Genomic DNA, 21,523 nt, shown 5'->3' with positions numbered 1-21,523 from the left:
CACCAATGAAGGTCATATGTAGTGCTTGACAGTTTACTACCCCGTTACTAACCAGCGATCGAGTAGATTCCGAAAGGTTTCCCCTCTGTCCGTGCACCTTTCAATAACAAAATGGTTTAAATCATTAAAATAGCTGATTGCTTTTTTATGCGCAAACAAACGCACTCACCTCTATCTAGGCACCATCTATCGCAAAACATAACCTATCAAATCGATCCTTTCGTTTCGCTCAGGCTTACCCACACTGTCGGCCACTTAAGCTTCCATCGATCCACCGCGTATCCACCTTCGCGAAATGAATCGTTCCCTTCAGCATTCCCGATCCAACCACCCATTGCCCCAGTATTTGTACCATAAATGGGCATTTTCCTTCAGCGATACGTCAAATCGACGTCATCATTCGGCAGTGTGCGGCACAGACAGGCGACGGCGCCACTGTCGTAGCGCGCTCGCTCGACACATTACGGAACGTTTGCTGTATTCAGGCAGGCTGGATAATTAATTTCAACTGCCGTTGCTGTGCTGCTGGGAACGCTGCAATACTATTGCCCCCTCCCGGATCGTACCGTACCGTACCCTTCGCGGACGAACGAATCTCCGACACGGTCAGTGGGTTAGCGTACGAAGCGCCGTAACTCAAACCTTCCTTCAGCGATTCTGTACCAACTGAGCATCGCAGATTGTGCAATAACGATTCCTATTTAGCGAAAATGCGAATGGATCATGAATAAGGTTCCTTCATTCTCTAGTCTAGTCAACACGGTCCACACCACATGTAGTGTCTCAGCCAATGTATCATCTAAAACACTGGCAGCCAAGTTACATGCTGCTCAAGATATGGAAGCATAAGCACGTTTTCAAATGCAACGAGACCATAAACATCAACGCTTTTTTCAGGTCAACTTCACGGACATTGTGTGCTCTCACCGATGGACGCTGTTAAGCACGGTTTAAATATGTGCGAAATAGATGACCATTCTTGCTATTCACCTGGAGCGTGATCCTCTGCGATTAGGGCAGATTTAACCATTTAAATGAAAGTAATACAGGATTTTTATTTAGGAGAGTGTTAGTGAATACCTTTGGCTGAAGACTGCTCTCGCCATGCACTCTTTCCTAATTTGTCCAGAATATTCTTCATGACTCGGGTACATAAACACACAACACCGGATAGATTATAGTCCACCGTGGGAATTGACTGTTCGTGACCGGAAATCCGAAGCACTTTTACCTAGTCACCTTACTTTCTACTATACTTCAGGACAATAGTTCCGAACGAAGAGACTTGTGGGTTCATCCTCAGGTAACATCCCAACCCAAGATTAGACGATCTGTTAATGGACCCATATCAGGGCGTAATAATCTCATCGAATGTCCCCGAACGATTGCCGTACGTTACCCACAAAACGGTAGTAACGATCATCGGCCTGCTGGTGCGAGAGCCAACTGGAATAAATCAATGAATCAGGATCTATCAGAACCAGCGTTACATTATCCCCAATTACACGCCATACATTCCTGTTTTCTCCTGGAGTATTACAGAGCAACCGCTGACCATTTGTCGACCTAATCACTAGACAAGATTTAACCAACGAAGCCTGTTTGGAAACCAATCAATTTCAGCTAGAAATGCCTGTCGCTGTTATGTGTCCCATTACCTTTGCTGGCGGGTATTGACCAGGGAAAGAACGATCATAAATTATGGAGATGCAGCCCGATTCTTTGCCCCAGCTCTATTGTCCCTTTATGCGCTAACCGTTGTTTCAGAATTCATCCACTCGGCTAGAATCCTCCCCGGTCTAAACTTCTTCGCTGCTGTTTACTATCAAGGATTTGGTGCTCTTGTCTTCCCCGTCTAGCAAGGTCACACCCGCACATCAGTCCCAAATTCGTCGAGCTATCGTACCCATAAGAAATAAAACAAAACGGAGAAAAAATAAACTTTTGGGGCGCCAATAAACAGACCCGAAATACGGTGCTGGGCGCCTTTGCGCACTATGCCATAAAAAATTCAAAACCTCCTTCGAAAGAAGGATCCTCTTCAGCAACGAAAACAACCATTCCTCAACCATTCGTTGAAGGAAAACGAAAACAAACCAACAACCAAAACGGAACACAGGTTGTTGATACTTTATTTTCATCATCGGCCTCCCGGCGCAAGACCCACACCAAAGTGTATGAACCCTCTTGCTGTCGGTTGGAAGATTTATGCGACCATGTTATGGGAAAATTAAAGGGCACTACCGGTCCGTTCGTCCTTGCGGGGTCCTGACTGCGTACAGTCTGCCCCAAAATGATACAGCGCGAACCCAATGAATCCTAGGCACAATTTATCGCTAACAGCCGGTCTTCTTCATCCGCGTCATGCCTTGTCGAATTAATATTGATGTTGACACAAGCAGTAGGAATAAAGTAACAAATGAATATAGTTAACCATCGCTGATGGTTTAATAAGAGGTTTCCATGCTGATGTAATTAACTTTTAATTCTAGGACTCTTTAGTATCCGCTGATTTACCGGATATTCTTCCAATACTTTAGCAAATGTACCTTCTTCTCCATGACACTACAACCTTCAAGGTTTACCCTGTGATTTCTGGGTTTATTGTTCGCATTTGAGAAGCAATTCATCCACGGGAGGAATATTTTTGAAGGGATACGAACCCTTAGGGTAATTAAATATTTAGATTTGTAGTTAAGGAAGAATTATTCACTTCAGAATGCTATCTATTCCTTACTCTCATTTTCACTACGATAGTTCTTCAACCCCCACAGCAGCTATCCATCATGAGATCACCACTTCTTCAACTCCGCTTTCGTGATCAATATTTCTTCTTCATATCTGCTGTCATGTTCCACCGATCATTAGCAAATATCACTCTCGATTACACGACCAGCCCAGTGTGTCTTTGAGTGCCTCTCGTAGAGCATTGCCATCTACCATCAGCAATCGTTAATGATGTCGCGCCGCGATTGTGACATCGCCAATGCTGAAAACCAACAAATCACACACAACAACCATCGATCATGTTCGATCAGTGCCAATTATGCAAAGCTGCACCGACATGGCCGCGCTACCCACAGCAGCACAATGCGCAATCTGCATTCAATGAACTCTCGTCACCATCAAACGAAACACACCAAGGCATTTGCATACCGCGTGCACAGGCGCACTTAACTTCTATCCCCTAACGCTTTTGTACCGTTTCGCCCTAAATGGTGTTAAAAAGATGCACGGTCGGCGCCGCCACACCGAAGCGGATCGTTCTCCTGCGACGCACACCAAGAGGTGGCAAGAAATCATCAACTTATCGTGTACCGCTTGGCAGCATCTGTGAGCCATCGTTGTCGGTTCACATTCCCGCAAGATCATAAGAAGTCGATCACTAAATCATCGTTCGGTCAATCTGCACCGGTGGTGGTATGGATGGAAGCTACCGTGACTGCAACATGCCTCCGTACACTGGAAACATTTGCAAGCTTAGAATGTGACCGCAGCAGCAGCACCATCCGTAGAACCTGTTCCAGGAACTTGTTCCTCGTGGTGAGCAGAGGTGGCTCCAGTGGAAGCCTGCGAACATGATCAAGCTTTGCAAATCAGCAGTAAAAGACCACCTTCCTACGGATCAGGTGGAACATGGTGACAGACGGAGCAGGAGACTTGGATATTTCTGGGCTCTGATCTCATCTTGAAAGCTTGAGCAGAGTTGGACGGCTACGCGTGCCTTGCTGCATTTACCGCACTGAAGTTACAGTGTTGGGAATAAAGTTCAGTATACGATTTATATAATTTGTATTTGCATTTAAATAGCAGAAGTGATCTAATTATATATTGAAAATTGAATCAATATTGATAAATAAGGCCATTGGAGTTAGAATAAATTCTAACATTTATACCACAATAATGCAATGATATTATATTCACTACCACTTGGCAGTTCTACGTAAATGGGATGATTGTATTTTGGTTTAAATTTATAAATTCAACCAGCCACATTCCGAGCGATCATGTGAGAACGATCACAATTACTCATACATTCTTTGGCTCAACCAAGAAAATAGTGTGGGCGACCTGCTCCTGTCCGTTTATCCTTCTTCAAGGACGATTGCAGCCTGTTACAAACCGGATGTCGTTGAATGGCTATTTTTGCCATCATATTTCAACTCCGCAGACACTTGACAGACCGATCGGCCCGGTCGTCGTACGACGCAAATCAATATAATCAGTCAACTAGCTCGAGGGCTTTGGCATCACGACCGGGGCGTAGGGAAAAACCACTCCACTTGCCAACGGGAAGGACGGCCTTCGATGAAAGTATATTACCTTCATCACGCCCTCCCAACAATCAGAATCGCTTCTTCTCGTTCTGCGCACGGTGTACCTTTTTTGCAAGGATACTTGTGCCACGAAGAAGCCCGCCGCAAAAACGGCACGTAATTGGAAATAATTGTATGGTATTAAGCAACGCAAAATTACCATTTTCGTACCAAAAACCTTTCGGCGGGCAGTTCTCGTTTTTCTTACGCTCCCCGATGGGGTTCGTCTTCTTCAGCGGTAATCGTTTCATTTAATACTGCCCCGAAGGGAGTCTGTCGGTGGTGTCGGGAGCGATGATGATCTTGCCCTAAAAGTACTGCCCGGGAATCGAACCACTTACACGATGGGAAACTATAACCCACCGCAATCAAGGGTTACGTAGGGAAGACAGCGCAAACATCGGTTTCCTGCCATAATTTCCTACGATGGGAAGAAAGTACGCATAAATGAAAGTTACGACATACGACTGCACACGGCTCGCGTTGGTGCTACTTACTTTCGTTCCGTTATCTTCTTGCGGAGGACGCACGAAACACACCATACGAAGCATTCCGCGTTTTATGACATCAATTTTTCTTCACTTGCACATTAAAATGCTTCTCGGCTGGAAGACACTGGAAGACGGCGGATATCAGTAACAGGTTCAATCATTTTTCATTGTGTTGTTTTTGTTTCCTTTACCCCGATCGTCTTCACTTCCTTTTATAGTTGTTTTAAAGTTATTGACCATTTTTATGGACTTCATTCTTGCATTTTGGATGCCGTCTTCGTGAATAACTTTACAGTGAGATGAAGATATATTTGGGACTTTTTAAAATAAAATAACATTCTTTAGATTGAAGTTGTTATATTCGATAGGTGAACATTATTACATTACCAAAGGCGTCATACAACATGTTTCTTCATACCAAAGAATCTCACCATTGACGCAATGGTCCAACCCAACCCAATTCCAGTTCGTACTTTTATTGCCACACTCCAAGAAAGGCACATCAAACATCAGGAGCCACCGGGCATTGATTAGATGAAGCTAATTTTAAGCTCATTAACACCCGTCGTGAGGTTTTGTTGAGGGAAAAATAATCAAAAGCAAATGCCGAATGTGGTTTCCTGTGGTGAAAGAAGAGAATCCACCGCTAGCGCCTGTAGCAAGTAAGAAGAAAAAATCCATGCTAAAGAATTTCTGGAAACGAGACCACCATCACCCTCATCAGCATCAGAGATCGATCTGTTCAGATACGGAAGCCCACACCCAAAACGGGGAACGGACGCACAGAAGCTGTAGCAAGATCTCGCCTGAACGAAGCACGATAATCTGTTTGTTCAACAAACGGAAAATACGGGACTGTACACGGTTGACCCCAAACGTCTGTCAACAGTTTGTGCCGCGACATTTGTCAGCTGAAGCTGAACAAGCTATTCTGAAGTGGACCCTGGAGAAGAGTCAAGTGATACATAGATAATCAAAGAAGTAAACAAATCCGGCAGGTGTCATAAAGCTTCCTGCGTTGCCCAAGAATGATGTCTGAGGCTTGGAGACGATGTTTTGAAGTTAATTGCTTTTTAGTACAATTTTAGTACAACGAATGTTTTGTATAATTGCTAAATATTCCAAACCTTTTTTTGCCTTATATACTGCAACAAAACAATACAATACATACGCTGAAAGGAATGAACGAACATTAAGCGGCCACCTTCGTTGACCTAAAACCAGATATCCTCTTTAGAGTCCCTCCACGTCCCGCCAGAAGAATGAAAATATGTTTTACATTCCGTACAAAGTATACCCAAAAAAAAATCAACCATCTTCTCTTAACGGGGCGCATGCAACCACGTTATGTTGAGGAAAGATGAATAATGTAAAACATTCATTCGCATTCGCCGTGTACAGCTTCCTTTTCTTGTGCCAAGTCATAATTTGCACTCCGACAACTCCCAAGCAAAAACCCATTATTTTCCTCTTTCAGATATTTGCGTTAGAATCGTTCTTTCTTTCCTCTTTTTTGCGCTTTACAACCGTATCAAAAAAGTTTTCCCAACTTTGCTGAAAAATTCCGCAACCAGGACGTGAAATAATGATCCGTGAGTAGGAACGGGGCATGAACACAAACTCTTCAGAAATGGAAAAATGGAACGAATTTTACAAAACACCCAGGACGCGACGTGGTAGCAAGTAGAGTGCGGAGAGTCTGAATGGATCTGATTCAATAGGGCTGCTTTGAAAAAAAATAGATACGTCGACTATTGTTAAAGGATCTTTAAATGGAAATAGGGGGCGGTTTTAATTAGCCATTTTGGTTAATTAGAAAGCGAACGAACGTAATGCTGATAGGGGAATCATTGGCGTAGATAGGTGAGTAAGCAGCAGGACCACATTGGAGTATCAGTTTCAAATTACGAAGACGGTAAGAATGAATTGTTATGAGATAGAAATTTGTTGAGTCTCATCGTTTACTCAAACCTGTCCAATAGAAGCTAAGGAAGAAGCTTTCTCCGTACGTACGTAAATTGTTCCGGTTTGCTTAGCGAACAAGCTTTAACTATTGCAGCACAACAGCAACACTTTTCTGAATGCATTAAATATGAAGTGAGATACAACAGTGGGTCAATTTGAACTACACAAACTAACTTTTGGTAATACATTTCCTCAAGGAAAAGGATCATCCTCATACTGACTACCGGTTGCTAGAGGCAGACATTACGAGTTCTTCTTTCCTTCTCATAGAATCTCACCCCGAGAAAGCGCCATCAAAAGGGCGTCCCCTGTCGACCTGTTTCGTATACTTCTGACCCCGTACTCACACTCTTCGCTTTGCCCAGACAATGCTGTTTGAAATTCCATTTCCTTACAAACCTTCCCTGTTGTCACAAATGCATCTCACGAACGTCGACATGCTCTCGTGAGGACGGCTAGCAGAGCGTCTTCTAGACGGGGCACCACCGTGAAAAGAAAACTATCCGTTCCGGTACGGTTGTGCTGGTTGGTCGGTACCATTTGGTGCAATGGACACTAACGAACCGTCAGCGAAGCAGAACCCGCAGGCGGTATAAAAAAGTCTCTCTTCTAGCGTAGAATAGCGCATCAGGCTAGCTGGTAAAGAAGAGCAACAAAACAGAAAAAACAACACACGTGGACAAGAAATAATACAGACACGTGGAGCCGTTGATGGTGAAGGGATTGGAGATTGGACGATTGGAGCATTCCAGATGTCCAAAAAATTGGAAACACTTCCCGTGCGGTGCAAGCAGAAACTTCATGCCGGTCAGTCAGGAAAAAAAAATCTCCAGGGTCCACCAAAGGGTCAAAGGCTACCACGAACCGGTGCCGGTAAGAAAGTGCATCTATCTTCGAAACAAAATTGAACCCCAAAGACGCAGAAGGTCAACATCATGCATCGAATGTGACCTCGGTTTTTGGGGGACGGTTGGCGATGAACAATCAAGATTGGTGGTCAACCCCTTTGGGGCAGACTAGTCCCTGCTAGGAGTACATAAACACGATCCGGGCTGAAACCCTTTGAAAATTGCCATCTCACCGATTGATTCGATATGACTCGAAGCGAATCGTTACTCAAATCGTACTCCACTACTCCACTGCTTATCTGTCCCCGTTTTCCCCATTGCCTGTGGAACACTCTTGTGCTCCATTGGTTCACCCGTGCACTACTAAACATCGACAAACACAGCGACTTGCACGGCATTTGCTGCGGACAGCGATGGTTCCGGTGATAAGCGATTTTTCCTTCATTTTCTGTTGCGCAATGTGTCTGCAGGTCTGTGCCCTGCGTCCACGATGCACGATATTCACTTTCGTCCCGATCGATCAGGAAAGCAGTTAACGAGCCGCAATAACAATAGAACGAGAACAAGTTGTAGACAATGTGATACCGCTTCGCGTGGTGATATGTCTGCGATGGTTTCACGTCGAAGAACGCGCCCATTTCCTAAGTTTGACCGTTTATTTTTATCACCGTCTTCTTGTGAGGTGAGGTAAAATTGGAACAACACTGCTGCACTGCTTCGGAGCAGTCTTACCGGTAGCCCCTAGAATGATCTTATCATTCAGAATTTAATTAAAAGCAACTCCAACAAAATGGTAGCACGCATGATTGATGAGAATGGAATTGCATTCGCAGGTTTAATATCTTAATAGACCTACAGAAGGGGAGTTCATATTAACTTCTTGGATTAAAAACGGTTCTCCAGATAACATTAGATAGTTCCCAGAAGTTGAAAAGGACCTGCAGTAACTGAACTTCACAGATTACTGTGATTATTGCAGAATATGTCTCTCCAAACCATTGAATAGTATTATCAGAAACATATTTCACACACAATCAGGGAAGCTCCATGCTTCAATCACCCGAGAAAGACATCAATCATAAAACGATAACAAGGCTGCTCTCCTTTCATGGAAGCGGCAAACATGTGGTCACAATTAGATTATTATGTTTGATGTTCGCGCCAACGAGCGGAAGCGTAAAACGGGCGACAAAATGTTGCGTGCATAATAAACAACCCGGGGTTTAAGCTAAACCAAAAAAAAAAGAAATCACCGTCAACCACCTACCGCACACAGCATTGCGTACTGAAAAGGCAGATAACCAAAGTAAGAAAACACGCTTGTACGGTGAGAAAGGGGAAAAAAAACGATGCAAGAGCCGAAGAAAGGCCCCAAAAGGATGTAAACAACAATTTATTCGTTTCTTTGAACAGACAGCAACGATACGGGGAAGATCATTTTTCGGAGAAATCTTCCAAATTCCATCCGCGAGTTTGTCGGCATTTTTTCCCCGCTTCGTAGGACAAATGCAACGACGAAGAAACTCGAGAAAGCCACAGCATCTTGGTGGCACGCAGTTAAAACGGGCGCAACAATTTCCTTGAGATTTACAACAAAACAAAAACATGTTAAAGGAAGGTGTCTCACGATTATTTTATAATAGCCTCAGATCGTTACGATCGTTAGTTGTCATATTTAAATCGCCATATTTTTCATAATTAAATGCTAATGAAATTGAAATGGTACGTGGAAGAACTCACACGTCGCTATTGATTTCGATTCACAGATGGTTCGATCGTACCAAATTCGTCGTTTAATCGATCGTTTGCTTTTCATTCACTTGATCTTTGTTATTCTAATTTAAACATAAATTTGTGCCTTAACGGGCGGCACATGCTTCGGCACTGGCGCAGGAAAGAACCCACGCATCCACGGACTTTTTTGTTGTGGTCTAGCTCGTATGTGACAAATCAACAAGTAAGCTCCCTAAACTGAGGTGGAATTGACCTTTTGATTATGGGGAATCTTTACCACGAACGAAAGAGAGATGAAGAATGTATTCTTTATGGTGCTGTGGAAGGGATACATGGCGTAACATATTGGAAGGTATAGGGGAACCAACAATCGTCCATAAATCAATAGAACGATCCTACAGGAAACGGTCGCTAGTACATCCACATCCAACCACCTGAGAGACAGATATAAAACCCTTCCAAACGTGGCACTACGATTTGAATTATAAAAATATATTAACTTGCACAATGCAACCAACGCTTGTATCTCGAACAGGTTGTTTATGAGTGGATTACATATCATTAAAAATATCCAAAAAAGGCATACGGAATTAGTAAATTTAACTGTCCTACAGGTGCATATTCCTTCGCCGTACAGCGCTCAAAGTTATTACTAACTTCACACCTCTAAAATATGCAAAGCTTGTAAGAAGAGACACCTGTAACATATGCTTCAAGAAGCATCTAGTCTAACCCGGTTTAGAGATCTTCCACCCTACGAGTAAAGTTGAACGTCTCAATGAGCAGCGCAAACAGGGCAAGCCATAAAGCACTTTTGCGACTGAGTTCCGCTCCAACAAACTCCGTCCTTTGCTGTGCAGCCTCTGCCAAGTGCCCTTCAACTATGGTTCACTTTCTCCATGAAACTGTACGGAAACTGGCGAGTTCCATGACCCTCAACTATCTCACCGATCCGTACGGGACGCAAGTGCATTACGGTGTTACATATGCCATGCATCAACAAGTTGCTAAAATACGCTGGTTCCATCCCCTTCGGGAACGACGCTTTTACATTTCGTACTTTCTTGTTTGTAAATCACATGGCGACGTATTTCGTTTTGAAGCTCTTTTTGTTTCAAGCAATCCACCCATTCAGGTTGCATTTTCGTTGCGTTGTTTAAGTATCGCATCAAGTGGTTCGGTCCCATAGCTTAGGCGTGGTCGGTCTACAATACAAAAGAAAGGGTGGTTAAGCAGCGGTATTAAAGCAAATACGTTGCGTTTTCAAGAGTTCCACGGGATTGGTCAATATTTGGTGACAGCGATATATCCAACTGGTGACAGGGTTTTCTTCTCTCTAACTCAATCGATCCACTTTTTCTCGAAAGGTGCACCTCCAAACTTCATGATACGGCTTGAGGTGTGGTACACTGGCTGGTTCAAATCGGCATGTTTGCCTGTCAATCGGTATTCTCCGATAGCAGGGTTCATTTTATCGCCACTAAACCACTTATACGCGGAGCCTCAGACACCTCGGGGGCATCCATTTAACAGCAAATCGCATCCAAGCCACCGCTCATCCTCCGTGCGATGTGTAAAACCAACACCAAACAACTACAAACACGTGTTTTACGAAATCTTAAGCGCATTTTTCGGCTCAGGCAAAGAAACACCCAAGCCGCAAATGGATCACACCGAAACGGTGTTAAAGCGTGGTAACAACATCGAGGCTTCGAACGGCACCGACAGACAGAAAAGGTAAAAGAACTCAGAGAAGTTCGGTATCGTTACAAGTGGCCCTTATCTTGCAGTCAAACACACCTCGCCACAGGTCATCCGTATTTATTTACCTTTTCCCTTTTTTCTCTTTACTTCGATGCGTAAAACGAATCTTGAATATATGACGCGTGAAATGTGTGACACTGTGTACCTTATGGTACAATTGATCTCTTCTCTTGCCAGAATTAGATTATTTGTCATAAAATGTATAAATTTATGGTTTTTAAAACACAATAAGTTGACCCTCATTATTATTTAATTAACTCATAAATTACTTCTTTGTGCAAGTGTAGAAATAAAAAAAGGGAATCATGAAGTTATAGAAGTATATGAATAATATTGGTTAAGTTATGGCATATAGAATCATATTTGAGAATTCCGTACATGATACAACAGTAAGGAAAAGTTATAAAAAATAAATACAATTTATAAAATGAAAATATGTTTTCTTAGTAAAGCATCGAATCATCTTCTTCTTGGCGTAACGTCCTACTAAGAGTCACATGGATTCCCCATTTGAGACTTATTTTACCAAACAGTCCATTAAACGGGAGGTTGGTCCGGGTGGGATTTTGGACCGGTCCTATCTTATGGAGATTGGCGCCGCTACCGGACCGGTCCATCGAGTATTGAACATAATCAACAAATGAGATAAATCTTTCGTTACTATCTCCCTTTACAATTTTCTTCAAGAAACCTGATCCTCATTATCGGACTATTTTCCCTTTGGTGCATATTTCCTGTCCGTATCTGGCGCGTCTCTAGAATCGATTCGTTAGACTGGAGAGAATACAAAATAACCCACAAGTAACTGATAAGATGCTCAACATTCTCACCGATAACTCGTATCCGACAGATAACCAATTCAGAAACCAGTCGCAACCCATTTCTCAACCATGGATTAGCTTCAACACTTGAAAATGTTGGAAGAAAATAAAAAACTGGATTAGTTCATTAGCGCACTTTCCGCAAGCGACACACACAAATTGTTATTATGATAGCGGTGCTTCAGTGCGCGCGAGGAGACCATCACGATTTGAAGGCATCTCCCGGTGGAATATTCAAGCCACCGTCATTGTATAGATTGCCCGATTATCCGATGAGACACGATGGAGTTCATAGTCAAACGACTTACACTTTCCCCTCGTAACATCTTTGTCACCTGACCCCACTTTGATTGCTAAAATGATGCACCTTGGTGGGATTAAACCTTGATTACAGTACGGGTGAAACCGGTACCACTACGCTTACTCCAGCACAAAGAGTGAACCGAAAAGCGAGCGGAAATCTTCGAGCTTGGATGGCGCTGGGAGCGAATCCTTAAAGCTCGCCGGAGGCTTCCTTTGACCCTCCGCGCTGGCGACGTTGTGTTGTTCGGTCGATATTACTTTAATACTTTCTACCGTTACCCCTAGAGACACTTCATCCTGTTCCAACCCAAGGAAAGGCCCGTAAGCACTAAAGGAAGCAGGAAGGAATGTGCTTGATAATCCCACCTCTTCCTCATACTTAATTCAGTTCCGGGATGGGCAAGATTCCAAAAACTGGTAGCACTAACTTTCCACTATGTATGCCGGCGCATATACCCAAACTTCACCCAGTTCAACCAACTGCGAAAATAAAAAGCAATCTTCCCGTTCCCACCCAGAAGAATGCTCCCCACATATCCACTATTGGTTGCCTCTTGTACACATTCAGCCGCAATATGGCAGCTCCACTTGAAAGGGACTCGGTGTTCTAAGAGACTCGCGGCACGATTTCCAGCAACATTTTGCTGTGCTCTATGCTGGGATCGGAGTACCGGAGATCGATTTTCTTTGCACATGGCGTAAAAGGGACCCTCCCATTCTACCGATACCGGATGCTGTAGCAGAACTCCATTTTTAAAGGATAATGGGCCCAGTGGGAATGCGCTAAACTGTTGCACGGGAATGAACTCGGTTTCGCACTTTTGAGTCAATCCGTACAAAAGGCTCTTATTTTCAAGCACATCTAAAAGGAAAATCCTTTTCGGATTGATTGAAAACATAGCTCGCATGAAGTTGCAAAGCTTTTAAAGCGTTTGAGGATTGCTTCCACGAGAAAATCAGTGATAAATGATTGAAAGTGAGGTGATTGTCTACTTACCTGCTCCTTGGCCGTACCGGCAGGCTGTTGCGTGTTGGGCAGCTGTTGCAATTCCGTCATTTCCGAAGCCCCATCTTCGTCATCGTCATCAGCCACAGCTGCAGATTCTCCATTTGTTGTCTGTTCCGAGGTTTCAGCGACAGACGAACAATGGTCCGTTACTACGCCACCACCTGTGTCATCCTTTGTCGGATGAACAAGTTCCGGCTTTTCCTTCATTTCGTCTACCACCACCGCCTCCCCCTCCTCTTCCTCCTCGTCGTCATCGCCCATCGCGAGTAAATGGTCCAACGAAGGGCGTACCGGAAACACGCTACCGGTCAATGATGCAGGTTGCTCCATTGAAGGAAATATCTACTTGCGTATCGTATCCACTTGCTAACACTAAACACCAATGGATCCACACCCGATGAGTTCTGTTGGATTCGCACCGTTCAACAGATGATTACATAATTGAATAAATTCGCATGAAATATTCTACACGATCGATAGAGGGCGACCGAACGAATGCCGAACAAATCTCGCGCGCACCTTTCACACTACACTAAAAACGGACGCACAAATACGCGACACCAGCACGAGAATTCGGCCACCATTAATATTATGTCCTCTGTTGGTCGGAAAAACCTTTCCCCCCTGCACTAACCGATGCGAAAACAATTGCACCTTCCCAGCGGGATAACGATAGTCATCGGAACTAATAATGTAAAGCTCACACACGACGCGATACACTGCTGGTAGTGTTCTCACCTGCTCCAAACTATTGATACACACACGCCCGACTACCGTACCGTACGAGAGAAGACCGTGAAAACTGTCGTGGAGCCGAATGAAAATGCGCGCCCGTACACACTCACACACCCGTATATAACAACCTGCCGCCTCCTGTCGTCTGTTTGGCAAAAAAGGATCTCCCTCTTGCCCGACTTCTCTCACCCTACCCAGCAGGGCAAAAGGAAGGAAAGGCAAACTCGGAAAAACACTGCACACCGATCGGAACTTCTTGCCAGACTCCGGTGCGCCAGGACGAGAACGTACTGGATCTGCCGTACACCGGTTTCCAACTTTTTCCGAGAAAAGGAGCTCGGAACTCGCTACGCTATCGGTACGAGTGTCGTCGTTCGTGCTCGGGGATGCGGATGCTGTTGGTTCGTTTGGTTCCACCAGCAAAGGCATGAAACTCAGTGCCGGTGTTCCGGAGTATTCTAGCGCGGTTCTAGCGATTCACTGGCGAACAAATATCACAACAGCCACAACAGATAAAATCGGCTAATGGTCACTACCGCTTGCAGGGTGACGGAGTTCTACACACGCACACTGACGACGCCCGGAGGGGGCAGCCCCCAAAACAATTGAACGTCACTCGTCTGCTCCACCCACCCGACGGCACACAAACAGACACAACACACGGCCCGGCCAACGCGAAGTGGATGAAAAACTAAACGAATTACACCGTGACGCGCTGGGTCTGCAACAATTTAGTTGCCGCGAAAAAATGGGTTGCATTTGTCCTAAGGGTGGCTCGGTTGTTCACAGCCGTACCCGAGCCGTATATTCACAAAAGCGCACCCGACTGCTCGATGTCACGAGATAACAAAGAGCCTGTTATCCTTGGCAGAGCAGGATGCGGCGCAGTAGAGTAGGTCGGCATCTCTCTCGGTACGATTACCGGTTCTCGCGTGGTCGTATACACGTCGGCGTCGGTTGTCGTCTAGCGCCGGTACGGTGGTACTCGGGAAATTTTCGTTCGCTTTTCCACTGCCCTGGCAAGGCGCACCAACTGGAAGGGGATTCATTTTCATTCATTCGCTTCAGTGAGAGATGAAAGTGGAAAACTTTACCGTTGCTGCCTGGGACCGGTACATCGCATCCCTCTCACGGAAAATTGTCTGGAAGCTACTGCTGCTGCTGCCAAAACGGAACGTCCCTGATGACGTCAGTACGTCGGCTGGGGCCGTTTGTACGCTACACGTACGTTGACACGGTGCGCATACAGGTGGTTTGGGATGGTGGGTGGGTTGGAGGGTTTGCAGGACCTTTGCCGGCTACGGAATACGCAATGAGTTTCATCGCACTGAACATCACATTCGGATTAGCTTCGTGAGCCGGGTTAAATACAGGTGCCGGTAGAACGCCAGTTCATTGCCTGTATTTGGATGAATGATGGACATGTAAAGTTCATTCGATAGTTTTGACGTTGGTGGCATTTTTGCAGCATTCATAAGGACAAAACTTAGAGAAACCTCATCGGCAATATAGGGATTTCAAGTGAACACCATCCTTAGATAATCTGTTGTGGAATGATATAAAATAGCATAAAATAGACGGAAACCGAGCTTCGTTCCGAGGTGAACGAATAGATCAAGTCTTCAGTCATGTAACCAGAGCAAGACTACTCTATAACCCTCTGTGCTTTCTCCAGATGTTAGCAAAGAGATTCCGTTGAATCAGATTTAATCTCAATCCTCTTCAATAGTTCTAAAAATGATAAACCAAAATCTAACATTATATTAACTACAGTTGGGCTCGATGTTGTTCTTTGGTTATGATTAATGCAAAAATGGTACTATTCCAGATATATTTCATCCAACTCTCTTACTTCCAACATCAGAACATCCAAGCAAAGTGAACAATTGTTACCAGTTTCAAGGAGACAATCTTGACAGTAACTTCCGGGACATTCCGGTCTCGAACACCTTACGAGTGGATCTGCAAACACTTTCAATACATCACCACATAAAACACACCGTACTGTTCCTCCCTGGCCCAACACCATTCGGCAGATCCAATAACGATTAGTCTTCGCCCGTACCACATCCAACCAATCCACTCTTTCGCGTTGGTCACGATCCCTCGCTCCAATGATGTGCGTTCTTAGAACCTTTAGTAGGTTTTCCCGTTTCAACAGAATGTCACTGTAAAGCCAGATCGCACGGGCACGTGCCCTTGCGGGATAGTATCGTCGCATTACGAGTTGTCTAACGCGCAATCCGTACGGTTCGATAAATGCAAAGCACCAACAGAGCACCAGTAGTGTACCGATCTGACCATAGCGACCAAAGCGTGGCTGAGATGCATCGGGAATACACTGGGAAGGATCAATTGCCGTTCCGTTTACGATCGGTTCGAACGAACGAACGATATCACGCAGCGTATCTGCGAGTATGCCTTCTCCACTGACTCCTACTACCGGAGGAGTTACGGCACTGGCAGAGGGTCCCTTCATATGGTTTGATCCTTCATGCATAAAATGTTTGATCAACGTTAACAGCCAGTAGAGTGCGTAATCCGCCGCCAATTGGCCACAAATTTGAACAGTAGAGATCACTAGAAAGGTAACCGATTTCGCTATACGAAAGCGTTCCTTCCATGTCAGGTGAAACGAGGTTAAAGTTACATAGCGATGACTCTCTTTGCGTGTCAATGGAAAAACAGTTTCTATGTTCAATTCCAATCTTCGATTTTCAATGACATAGAAATCTTCGGTTAAGAAGTTGTTATCATAACTATCTTTTTTCAAGTACCGCTTCCTGTAACGAATAGCTCTGCCGAGAAGTTAAGAAATATATGTAAAAATCCGATTTTTAGGTCGACTACAAAACTAACCTTAAAACTATGCACACAAAAAAGCCACTAGTAACCATTCCCAGAACGTTAAAAGTTCTCCTTAATGGTAGTGTTCGGTCCACAATCTCTTGCCTTATTTCTGCACCTACTTCAGCAAACGTTTTCGAAGCATTTGTAGAAAAGTCAAACGAATGATCATATTCCACTTTCACACGAAAGAGTTCCTCCAAATTACGCATCAGGTTTTGAATGCCTTCCGTGTGATAAACAAATCCGACCGTGATATATGGAATGCAAAAGGAAAACAAAACGAGTTTCTCACTTACCCTGCTCAATTTCCTCGATGACAGCGTCGCTTATAAAATCAATAAGCTCACAGAAGTAGTCCACCATCTTTGCACCGTAGCAGACCGTTTTGGCCACTTGTGTCACTTCGCACAGGAAATCCATGTTACCCATTTCCTCTTTACAACTTTCGATCGTTTGATCCAAAGCATGAAGGCAGCGTTCGGAAGGTGTTCCCAGCTTGTCATTGCAAACGGATACTATGTCCCGCAGCCAGGCGTAGGCACTCTTAAGGGAGTGAACTGTAAAAACATACAATAATAAGTAAATTTGCTGTTACCCCAATCAACTAAATCCACACTTACGTATTCTTTTAACCAACTTTAACATTTCCATCATTGTTCTTTGCACCTTCATAAAGGATTGTTCGACAGTTTTCAACAGTTCATCGATGATCTGTTTCATTGCCTGGAAGGGAACCTTCAGTGCACCAATCGTATCCCGGATGGCCATCTTTAGCTGCTGCTGGGTACAGCTTAACGTTTCCCCCAGTACTTCTACATTGTGCATCGTGTTAGCTGTTGGTCCCGTAACAGTGAGTAGAAAAATGTATCCGATAAGTGCTGCACGGCCTCGTTTGCTTAGAAACTGTGGAACTAAGAGCATTGACACGCATCGGGCACTTTTACTACGCGTCATCAATGCCAGGGCGATCACGAAGGATATTCCAAGCAACATAAAATGCAAAGCAGGCCGGAAGGAAAATTGACTCAGCAGTAGCACATTCACAATCACCGTTTGTATAGCAGCAAGACAAATGATTTCAATGATTCGCCAGGACATTTACGTATGATTGAATCCGTACCAAGCCACATTACCACTAGGAAACAAGATGGTCACTGACGCGTGCGATAAACGCCACTAGAAGACCGAATTGCTTGAACTGTGTTGAGGCACACTTCTGCAGAGCACTGCGCTACAAACCTTTCAAACGGGTATCATAAACAGCACTCAAATGTCACTTGGCACTGCTATCAAGAAGAAGATCGGACGAAAACAAACTAGCATTCTTCGTTTTTAACAAACCCCTACGTTTTGTTTGCTTACATCGACGCAAACTCGAGTTTTTTCTGCTTCCCTGTCCCTTGAAGACATGCAATAAAACAAAAAAATATACCGAGTGCATCCACATGCAGCTTTCGGATACATAAAAGCACACAGAGCAAAAGAAACCCCCCGCAATGGAAGTGGATATGATACAAAAGCCCGCACTGGCAGTTGAACCGCCGGATGCTTCTTTCGATCCAGAGCTAACGCCGGAAACCGGCGAACAGTATTTACAGAAGGTGATGTACGAACGGGGTAAGTGTCCCGTGGTAGTTGTTGCGGAAAAACCACAATCCTTCATTGAGCAGAAAACCCTTTCCGGACTGGCTGCCCTTCCAACGGTAAGCATAGCATGTTTAGCACGCACGAAACGACAAAAATTGCGCAACGAAATTTTGCTTCCAAAAACTGCGTCTTTCCGTTTTAGGACCAGGTTAAAAACATAGCACACCGTGCACTGATACCGACACGGGAATGGGAAACGATGCAGAATCAAAAGTTCGCCGAACTTCGTGACACCATCACATCGTACCGCAGCAGTGCACAGTACCAGGAAAACCTGCAGCGAACGCACGTATACCTCAACTTTGACGATCGGAAACATCTGCACGAATACTGTGCCAACAACCTGCCGTACGTGAGCATTTTGCTTAGCATCCCGCAACGGAATCTAGAGATTTTGCTCGAGTATCTGCACGAATGGTTGCAGGATTTGGATCAGGCTTCGTCGACCGCTTCACAGCAGCTGGACGAACCGTCCGACCCGGAATTGTGCGATACGGCTACAACGATGACACCGTCCACTATCAACAAGGAACTGCACCGTGGTGAAGGCTACCGTAGGGATTGGATACCGCAGTGGATTTACGCGATACTCGCTTGCTTGATTAAACCGCTGGAACCGTATATTCATAGCGTGCTGCGGGATATTGCTAAAACGTGCATCACATTGCGCAACGAACTGAAGCAAGAGGATGAAGCGAAAGTGCTGCCGCTCAATCTATTGATTAGTATAATTTCGAAGCACTTCAATCAATGCGATTTGGGCGACAACATTGCTTGAGGATCGAACAGCCGGTGGAACTTCGGAAATCTCCGCCCGATGCACGGAAGACGGCTTCGTGATTGTTTTTATTACTTCTATTCCTATACACGATCGAATATTTAGTGAACTCTGAAATGAAGCGACTCAACATTCGTCGAAAGTTGTTCATCTTTTCATTATTCTTTTCCGAATTGTTCCTCAAGACTTATTGTCATCGTTAATAGCAAAGGAAAATCTGAACACGCTACAGCTTCGTTGTTAACTTAAAGAAGGAAAGGGGCATTGGTGTGTGTTGGTTTATTGTCCTTACAGTGTAAATTTCTGATCCTTATAGTGAAGTATCGGGGTATCTAGTTCCGCTCGCAGGCACTTTGTAAGCGCTGCCAGCACCATCTCCTGTATCATTTCCACTTGCGTGGCCGGTGTGTAGTCATCCTCGCTGGATCGCGACACCGTTATTACGACCGGCGGACACGGCAGCTTCTCCAGGAAGCGTTCAAGCTGACCGACCATCGTTTCAATCTCTTCCTGGCTGGATTCATGATGCGGCAGATCGGTCACGTCACACGTGCAGCCCGCGTCATAAATCATCGACCAGTCGATTTCCTCTTCCTTGTACTCGCGCTTCAACGTCCGCACCAGTGTAGTCACCTTCTCTAGCAGTCCCGCATACTCTTCGCTAATTTCCTGCTGATAGTCCATTAGGAAATGCTTCAGATTGCCCACCTCTTCCAGGTACAGGAAGATGGATTCGAGAAATTCGAGCTTCTCCTCGCGATCGCGCGCCACACGCTGCAGCTTCTCGAGATCATTCTCCGCGTCATCGGCCAGTTCGGGCGAAACGAATATATCCTTCAGCTTCTCGTACAGCTGCACCCGATCGTAAATCTTCAGGAAGGGATTGTGTGTGCTGAAGTAATCCAAATCGATATCGAGAATGTAGCCCTTCGCTAAATCCGTGTCCTCGGACACCGCATACTCTTCGACCGAGCACACTTCCAGCCGTAGTCGCTTTCGGTTCTCAAGCTTGTCTTCCGGTTGGTAGCAACCCTCCGACACGAAATACTCCAGCGTTGAGTCCGTCCGTATCGAACCCTCAAACTCGCCAACATGGAATTCAAACTTGCCCTTCGGGATCTGCTCCGACCATGGCGGTTTGATCCAAACGATGCGTTCCACGTGTCCCGCGAATACGGTCGGCATGAGCCAGTTCTCGATGCTGATACTATCCAGCAGATCGTCCTTATTGAACACGTAGTTTGCGGGCATATGCTTCGGGATGCACATGTCCGGATGGGAGTCAAAGTGTACAATCCGGTTTCCATGCAGCGGTAAATGCTTCGAGCCGAGGCAACGGTAAAGGAACGTGAGCACTTCGTGATGATCTTCCACCACAAAGATCGGTATTTTTTCGAACGATCTGCTTTTCGGCGGGGCCGAAGTTGCTTTGGAAGATGAAGATGCTGTCGCGTGCTCCGAAGACGGTTTGCCGTTGGAAGATTCATTCGGTTCATCACCGCATTGCTTTTGCGGTTTGTCGTCCTTATCCACCACGGGTTGGGTGTTTGACGTTTGGCTGGTTTCTTCGGGGCTTTTTGTTTGTGTTTCCTCTCCCGCCCCTTCACATGCTTCGTTCGACTTCTGCCGTTCCTTAGAATCATCTACGTTTGCTGAGGCCTCCATTTCGGTTCACTTTGATGCCGTACAGATTAGGATCCGTGTAAAAGTTTTTGTTAACACTTTTTCTTTTTCTGGCACTGTACATACACTCCGGATGATAAACTAACAGACAATGAGGGAGGGGTGTAATGTCCACTCCTGGCTCCCAATCAATTTTCACTCATTAGCCTATGCTGAAGCACACGCGTCTTTTACCCGGGGACAATCGCAGTGTCCACCAGGACGTCCTGTTTGCGCTATCCAATGTTGGATAATTCCTCTCGAGGGCGACCTGTGATCAGAAAATTAAAAAGGCCACACAAAAAACTAGTACGCTGGAGCTGGATCCAACTTGCGAAGCTTCTTTTCGGGGCCCTACGCACGATGACGGTTCATTACGACACCCTTCTCAAAATACGCTCTCAACTACCAACAAACGCACCATGGCAGTAGTGTCGAATACAATAAATGCTCCATAACATTAGGCTGGTAAAGCGTCAAACTATGAAATAGCCAAAGCAATAGATGAAATTTTGCGTTTAGAGTTATTAAGAATGAAATATTACTCATTTAACACAAATTCAATACCTAAAATCAATAAATAAAAAAATGTGTAAAGGG

At 44.9% G+C, this 21,523-nt stretch overlaps 4 protein-coding genes across 4 annotated transcripts in view; 1 reads left to right on the top strand and 3 right to left on the bottom strand.

Moving 5' to 3' along the window:
• The window catches only part of LOC128302212 (breast cancer anti-estrogen resistance protein 1), a 108,359-nt gene extending 94,778 nt beyond the window's left edge, over positions 1-13,581 (bottom strand). The window contains exon 1 of the mRNA XM_053038975.1: positions 13,240-13,581. Coding sequence (XP_052894935.1) covers positions 13,240-13,581 — 342 coding nt within the window. The remainder of the gene's footprint in view (positions 1-13,239) is intronic.
• A 2,224-nt stretch (positions 13,582-15,805) lies between these two features.
• On the bottom strand, positions 15,806-17,934 carry LOC128304684 (DC-STAMP domain-containing protein 2-like). The gene is made up of 4 exons (XM_053041893.1): positions 17,457-17,934; positions 17,133-17,393; positions 16,846-17,059; positions 15,806-16,784 (listed from the first exon to the last, which is right to left on the bottom strand). The coding sequence occupies exons 1-4, from the start codon at positions 17,932-17,934 to the stop codon at positions 15,806-15,808; spliced, it is 1,932 nt and encodes a 643-aa protein (XP_052897853.1).
• Positions 17,935-18,165: 231 nt separating this feature from the next.
• LOC128303899 (protein Gemin2) lies at positions 18,166-19,382 on the top strand. The gene is made up of 2 exons (XM_053040983.1): positions 18,166-18,539; positions 18,626-19,382. Exons 1-2 carry the CDS (start codon positions 18,333-18,335, stop codon positions 19,259-19,261), a joined length of 843 nt encoding a protein of 280 aa, XP_052896943.1. The 5' UTR covers positions 18,166-18,332; the 3' UTR covers positions 19,262-19,382.
• Positions 19,383-19,502: 120 nt separating this feature from the next.
• On the bottom strand, positions 19,503-21,271 carry LOC128302508 (UPF0489 protein C5orf22 homolog). The gene has a single exon (XM_053039346.1). The coding sequence runs from the start codon at positions 20,924-20,926 to the stop codon at positions 19,550-19,552; it is 1,377 nt and encodes a 458-aa protein (XP_052895306.1). The 5' UTR covers positions 20,927-21,271; the 3' UTR covers positions 19,503-19,549.
• Between the last annotated feature and the right edge of the window lie 252 nt (positions 21,272-21,523).

This window comes from Anopheles moucheti, chromosome 3 (genome assembly GCF_943734755.1).
Source record: "Anopheles moucheti chromosome 3, idAnoMoucSN_F20_07, whole genome shotgun sequence".
Taxonomy (NCBI): Eukaryota; Metazoa; Arthropoda; class Insecta; order Diptera; family Culicidae; genus Anopheles; species Anopheles moucheti.
The sequence above is the reverse complement of the archived record's forward strand: the minus strand, read 5'-3'. Positions and strand labels throughout refer to the sequence as shown.